General features: G+C 33.9%; 1 protein-coding gene across 1 annotated transcript; it reads left to right on the top strand.

Moving 5' to 3' along the window:
• The first annotated feature begins 683 nt into the window (after nt 1-683).
• Nucleotides 684-5,533, top strand: LOC144560620 (putative membrane protein At3g27390). The gene is made up of 9 exons (XM_078309856.1): nt 684-872; nt 1,463-1,571; nt 1,792-1,990; nt 2,398-2,531; nt 3,081-3,369; nt 3,507-3,613; nt 3,841-4,021; nt 4,598-5,052; nt 5,153-5,533. Exons 1-9 carry the CDS (start codon nt 770-772, stop codon nt 5,316-5,318), a joined length of 1,743 nt encoding a protein of 580 aa, XP_078165982.1. The 5' UTR covers nt 684-769; the 3' UTR covers nt 5,319-5,533.
• The last annotated feature ends 2,193 nt before the right edge of the window (nt 5,534-7,726 follow it).

Raw genomic sequence — 7,726 nt, 5'->3', positions numbered from 1 at the left:
CCAAACTGTTGAAATCCGCCTACTTAACGAGTGATGCATCTACATGTAAAAAAATTAATTTTGAATAGAGTCAAGTGGTCAAAATACGTTCAAAAAATGAATGCATTAAAATTAATTTGTTAACCTTCTAATTTTGACCTCTTGACTTTAAACTAAATTAATTCAAATGTTTAAAATTTTCACATGTAGACGCATCACTCGTAAGGTAAGCAGGTTTTAACGGTTTGAATTCATCATTTGAAGCCGATTTAACGGATTTTATACTTGATTTCATCAAAGAGCTTGGTGAACTTAAGAACAACCTAGTTCTACTCATATATTTTTGTTAAAATTTAATATAAATTTTTTTTCTGAAACAATTCTAATATGTTATAATAAAAAAAAGGATCTGATTCAATCAAACCATTGTCAAGACTTGAATAGTTTCAACTTAAATGTTGATACCTTCCATTTATATAACTGTTAACAAGTGACTAGAGCTCACTTTGGTTATTATTTATTTAAATTTTGTATTAAAAATGCTAAGGGGTGCTTTTTTTCAGAGAAGATGAATAACAGATTTGTAAAAACTAAGGGGTGCTTTTGCAATTTAAGACATAAGACATTCTTTTTGAATGATGTGACATCATTATATGCGTAGGTGTCTTCTATTGGAATAATTAATTTCTGACATTTTTTGCTAATAGAATAAAAGTACAAGGAGTTACATGCTAAAGTCTTTAGTTTTCCCAATTCTCTCTCTCTTTCTCTCTATGTTCACCTTTGCACCATGGAAGGGTCTTCACCATGGCTAGAATCAATCAAGCAAGTTCTCAGTGTTGCCTATGTGATCCTCCTATTTTGTGCTGCTTTCTTCATTGGAGGCCTTAAAGGTTAGTATCTGAATTTACTTGGAATATACTTGTAGTAATTTTCCTAATTTGTATTTTGCTTGAGAAACATTTTCCTTTAGTTGACTTCCTAAATTTAACTGTTGAGATATGGGTGATGGGTGCAAATTAATTATTGACTTAGAAAGATGTTTCATTTCTGAATTCTTCTTTGAATATGCATTATTTAGTTACATGCAAATTAATTATTCCTTTTTTTCTCATTTTTTTTCTCCTATCTTTTAATTTTTCTTTCATAATGGTGAAATTATTATTCCTGCTTTTTAGCTATAGAGGGTTTGACTGTATTTAGTTGTGGCCTTATTGGTATTTTGTTGTCAAATTGAGATGGAATTTTTTTACATGAGATAAGCAAAATTACCAGAATAATGCAAATATTTTTTTTTTGGGAACAGTAAGTTACCCTTGAATAATTTTTTTCCTCTATGGGACTAAAATTCCAGAAATTAATTGGAGATTAAGGCGCTCATAATAATTGTTTTTTTTTTTTTTTTAAACAGTAATTTCCTTCTCATTTGATATTTCTCTCTTTGTTTTGTTGCATATTTACAACATTGATATTACTTCTGCAGCTTTGATTGTCGGGCCCTTTGCCGCAGCAATTCTAATTGTAGGAAACATTGGGGTTATTCTTGTACTTTTCCCTTTTCATGTAGTATGGACGGTCTATACTCTAATCAAGTAAGTGGTGTAATATTGAATCAAACTATGATCAAATGTGATTCGCTATTTTGAAAAACCAAATTGCATTTCACAGTATCTCTGTTTTGCCCTCTCAAAGGATCCAACAATTTACTGGTTCAAAATGTTCAGCTATTTATTTTGTTACATTTACTGTAGCAGTAGCATAATTTTAGGATTATGTCTAACACCCGACTAATCCTAAGCACCTTCAATGCAGAACTAACTATGTAAACATCGCTTTGAAAGTCGTGCTGCTCTTAGTAGCTTTGCCAGTGCTGTTCGGTCTATGGCTGGGTCTCAGTATCTTTGGAAGTGTACTTGTCGGGCTTGGTTATGGTTTCTTAACTCCATGGGTATCCACATTTGAGGCATTTAGAAAAGAGACCCAAACAGAGAAGTTCATTCACGGCATTGTGGTATGTACTTGAATTTTAAAAATTTGGACAATTCTGCCCTTGCATTGTAATCTGTTATGTGCATTTTGCAACTTTTGGTGTATTTTTTCGACAAACATGCAAAGGTCAGTCAAAATGATTATCCAATTTACAGTCAATTCAGGCTGAACTAGGTTTGAGTTTTTCAGCGGTTGAAATTGAGTCATGAGACAATCGGTATTTTTTGAAATGATAACACAGATATCAACTGCTGAATTATTCACGGTCCTCGTACAAATCGAAATTTGCTGAAAAAGATGATATGGGTAAAAAAAGTCGGTGTCTTTTACCATATGTGAATTTGTGTGCTTGAAAGTAAAAACATAAGATTGATTTTTAATTATACAGATTTAGCATTTTATCTTAACAATACTGGTTTTATCGGATAGGATGGTACATGGGGAACAATAAAAGGGAGCTGCACAGTTGCAAGAGATTTCAAGGATATTTGTTGGCACTCGTACCCTCTCTTTCTCAAAGAATTGCGCGAAGGCCAACCCGAGAACCAGCAACATTACATAAGGTACTTACTTTTCTTTTTTGTTTTTTAGTATAAGTTATCTCAGATTTTTTGGTATTACAAAAGCATCCCTATTAGAGAAATTTGGAATGAACATGTAAAAATTTGTTCAAACCACAGAAATAGAACCATATTTTGTTTTTGCTATTTTCATATGATATTATCAGAGTTGTACAGTTAAATGCTTGTCAATTGAAATATTGGACAAAATTGCCCCCAGTCAGGTTTCTGAAGTAAGGGCTCAAATTTTGCTGTTTTAGAACATTTATTCATGGATAAAGATTAGTTAATCTAAATTACCCCAAAATTATAAGAAATAGTTGATACTTTGCATCAATTCATCCTTATATTTCTAATTGACCCCAAAATTACCTTAATTCCAACTTTGAAGGAAACCCAACTTGTCAAGTCTGTCACCAAATTGGTAAATAAATTGATAAGAAAAGAAAGACAAATTCATGTATCCATGTTTTATACTGACAGAACCAGATTATTCTCTCTGTCTCCTGAAATTAAATAAAATCTTGTTATTTATTACTGTTTTTTTTTCAGATTTCAAGACATACCATCATGTATCATGGTAGGCATTATGGGGATAGTAGTAGATGTACCACTCTATACCATAATTGCACTAATAAAGAGCCCTTATATGCTCTTTAAGGGGTGGCAGAGGCTCCTTCAAGACGTCATAAGCAGAGAGGGTTTATTTCTAGAGACGGCATGCATCCCTGTTGCCGGTCTTGCAATCCTCTTCTGGCCACTATTTGTTGTTGGGAGTGTTCTCATGGCCATAGTATCGAGCATTTTTGTTGGACTCTACGGTGCAGTTATTGTTTACCAGGTTAGCTTGGAATAATTTTTTTAATTTACTGGCTTTTATTGCAAATCTTACAACAGCACTGCCCTAAGATTGACAAATTCAGCATTGTTTTAAATTAAGTTCTCTGTTTCTTTGTTTTATGGTTTACTACTATTCAGGAGAGGTCGTTTCGGAGGGGAACTGCCTATGTCGTGGCAGTGGTGGCTGAATTTGATGAGTACACCAATGATTGGCTTTATCTTAGAGATGGCACCATCCTCCCCAAGTAATTTTTCTTGTTTCTTCTTTTGTAACCCCCTGCCCGGTCACAAAAAAAATGTTATTTGAAAATCTTCTGATGAGCATGTGACAAATTTTCCGAAAGGAATGCTAAAGAACTTAGAGATCTGGTACAGTAGATGTCTTATTGAAACGGTTGAATATATGCAATTTATATCTTTTGCAACCTATCTATGAGTCGGTTCATGATGGTGCATTTTTGCTTGCACTCAGGCCTCGGTACCGGAAAAGGAAGGTGCCATACTCGAGCGAGCTATCTATTGGAAAGCTCGATATTCCAATAAAAAGATCCGGATCTGTTTCTGGCCCATCTGAGGCCCGTGGTTTCCTCGTACCGAACTTGGCTCCCTCTCGGTCAGTCCGTGAAACTATACAAGAGGTCAAAGTGCTTCAGGTTGGTACTTCAAAAGTTGACTTAATTAGACCATTTGCTGATTTGCAGTGTCATATTGGGAAACCCATACCGTTTACAGTACCATGTCTATGTTCATGATAAATGGCACATTTTTCCAATTTCTAATTCTATGTACTGATTGACTGGTAATATGTCACCCAATAATATGCAACCAGAGGTGGATTTAATAAGAGATAATGGGGTCAATTGACCCTCATTTATTTTAAAATTTTGTGCTTATACATGATTTTCTATATATTTTAGAGTAAAATACTACGAGTATTGTAAAATTGATCCCCATAGCATAAAAGTCTGGCTCCGCCCCTTGTACATACTGAATGACTGATAAGGTGTTACCCAATAATCTGCAACTGTTGTTGAGCAACAACAATATCACATGAAACCAAAAAGAATTTTTAGAAAAGAAAAAAAAGACTATTGAAGTTGATTCACCATTTGCTGCAAACCTACCAGTACTGAGCAATTTCATCGACCTAATATTATGACCTTGAAATCTTTAAATAAACCGTTTGTTCAGCAAATACATCATATGCTAGTTTTATAAATACACTACAGATTGCAGAGAACCACATGAGAGAGTTGGAAATGAGTAGCAAAGAACTTCTAGATGCAAATGTAATAACCCCGGCCGATCTCTCAGAATGGTTGAACTCGAAGGGCAAAAGTGCCAATGAGACTATTGGCTTAGGCATCCCATCCTACACATTTCTCCATTCGCTCATCTATTCCATCAAGGCTGGAGCAAATGGCCTGTTGCTAACGAGCGAGATCGAGTTAACATCACTCAACCAGCCCGAGGAAAAAATCTTTAGCTGGTTCTTAAATCCTATGATGGTTTTAAAAGAGCAGATAAGGATTTTGAAGTTAACTGATGAGGAGGTGATGTTTCTCGAGAAATTGGTGCTCTTTGTTGGGGATTTGTCGAGTGTAACTACAAGTTCTTGGCACAGTGAATGTCATGCCTCGAATGATCCGCTACGGGCTGCTCAAATTCAAGCAATTAGCAGAAGGTAACGAATGTTATTTTCGGTGTCATTTTGCGATATGAATTAAAGCAAGATTTACTAATTTAGAGATAAAAAGTTTGCATTAATTGGATTGATATTGTAGGTTGGTCGGTATTACGAGAAGCATGACTAAATTCCCTACTTATAGGAGACGGTTTCGGCAAGTTGTAAGGTGCTTAATAAGCAACTCGACACAAAGGGAAGGATCAGTTTGTTCTTACAACAACCTACCACCCTTTCCTCAAGAAATTTTGCGGGATGTTGTGTAAAGAAAATTTTGTTGTTCTAAATTCTGTAAAATTGTTGAAATTTATATATGTATTTTTTGGAGGGCTTCAGTTTTAGTTTTAGTGTGTTTTCAATTTTATTTTCTCTAGTGAAATTTGTAAATGAATAGAGAAATCTTGTTTTCTTTGAGCACTTTGATGTAAATATGCAACAATTTTTAATTTATTTAGAATAGAAGAGCTAGTTTATTGTCCTACTTTTTTACTGTAAGGAAAAGGTGGATTTAATTTATTTTATTTTCTATTTCCGTAGCAAAAAGAAGATAATGCTATTTGATCAGGTCAGCTGTGCACACTAATTAATCCTGCTAAATTGTGTCTAGAGTGCAGAGCACAAAAACACTGGCACAGCAGCATATACGTAGAGTTTTGAAAGTAGCACAAAAAAACCAGAAAAACCCAGAATTTCAGCACAGAAAAAACCTTCTAGGCAAATCCTGATAGCCCCAGCACAGAAGAGAATTAGCACCTGGAAGTATTTGACTGTCGATGCCAGTGTCTGCAACAGGATGAGAAAATGCTATGTTTAACACAACAACATAGTATATATAAAATTGAATATCCATAATTAAGAAATAATCAAAATCCAATTGAGTACCCCCCAAATTTTAAACTCTTGAGAAGCTTATCTAGTATGACTGCCAGATATCATTGATTCTCATAATTCACCACTAAACAACTCCATACCAGTCCCACCTCCTGTATAGAAAGTGTTTGCCACTTCAAGAGAAACATCCCAGCCAGACCAAAATAACACATACTCAAATAAGTCTTCCCAGAAACCCAGCTATGACCAGTAATGTTATAATCCCGGTACCACATTACATTACTTTTAGCTGCAAAAGTATGCATTACAAAAAAATCTGACATGTTTTCATCTTCATGTTTTCTTCCATCTTTCATCTCAGAGATAATTTTCTTCATTTCATTCAGATTTTCATGATGAGTTAATGCATTTAAAAGTATGTCAGAATGCACTCCCTACTTGAGGAGATGCACAGTCCAAACTATGCTATTACCTTTTGGTGGGTACTACATTCTGTTTTTTTTTTTTTGTAAAGTTGGAGGTCAAGTCACCCAACTATTTAATATCTACAAAGGATTGCTCCTTCTGGATTTCAAACCTGTGACCTCCCACACGGAGAGCATATTCTGGTTTTCATTAATAGTAACCCTTATGTAAAAGAAATCCAGCAATAAAAATCAAAATCAGCACCATGCAAGCACACATACCTCCAACACAGTTTTATTACCATTAAAAAGAAAACTACATTGCAGTTTTACCAGACACATCAGGGCATAAGGCCGCATGTCACATCAATAAGTTATAAAATGCCGCTTTAAGTTTCCAAAATGGTGTGGAAAGCACCTCTCAATTGTCATGGAATCAATTCCTGAATCATTTCAGCTGCATCCTTAACAGTTGCAATATCCTGACCACTTTCCAAATCCACGCTGATATAAAAGGATTCCTCCAATCCCATCATAATATCAACCTTAATTAGAAAACCAAAATATTATAAATTGAAGAAATGGAGTAAATAAAAGGTTTAAGAAATAGAAAAAATCGAGTATATGTTATGTTAAAGACTGCCATACTATACAATCTTACACACTTAAAAAGAGAAAAATTCACTAAAATATGAACTGGGTTTAACTTTACCAATTATGGCAGCGTATTGGCATTAAGAATGTAATCTTTTCAACCTTTTATGTTGCCATTCGTATTATTGTTGACTATATATTATCAAGACTTCAGTTTATTAGTGGATACAGACTAAGTTGACGAAGCAACGGAACTAGTGCAGTACATACCAAAATGAGTTCTTCACATGAAATAATTGCACTAATTGCAAGGAATAAAGAAGAGTTCAAAGTTTCAAGGGGTTAATATATATGTCAAGGGAGTCAGCTCCAAGCTCAGAAAATTTGGATTCACCGGTTATGGGGGTCTCATCAGGGATGGCAAGCTGTTTTCGCACTTTCTTACATATCTTGTCACTGTATCCTGCTTGGCCTATAAATAAATAAAAAAAAAAAAAAGATGAATATATAGATAAATTTGTGTAAACTAAAAACTTACTGATGATAGACATAAGGCGCAAGTTTTAAATAAAATACACAATTATAAAATTAAGAACTATTGGAATCAAAATATTGTGTGATTTTGATTATTTAATTAATTTACCATATTAATTTTATTTTCTTAGGTCACTTGCATTATGGACAAATATTATTTTCTTAGGTTATGTACTTTTCGAGTATTTTTGTATTTTCAATATTTATTTTAGTTTCATTTATCATTTCTGTTAAATTGTACATCCCTTAAGAAATAGATTCAATTTTTTTTTAGGAAAAATTGATTATTTGCCACTCCAAAACTTTAAAAT

This window comes from Carex rostrata, chromosome 10, assembly GCF_964058835.1.
Source record: "Carex rostrata chromosome 10, lpCarRost1.2, whole genome shotgun sequence".
NCBI classification, from domain to species: domain Eukaryota; kingdom Viridiplantae; phylum Streptophyta; class Magnoliopsida; order Poales; family Cyperaceae; genus Carex; species Carex rostrata.
Note: the sequence above shows the minus strand (reverse complement) of the source record. Positions and strands in the feature narration are given on the sequence as shown.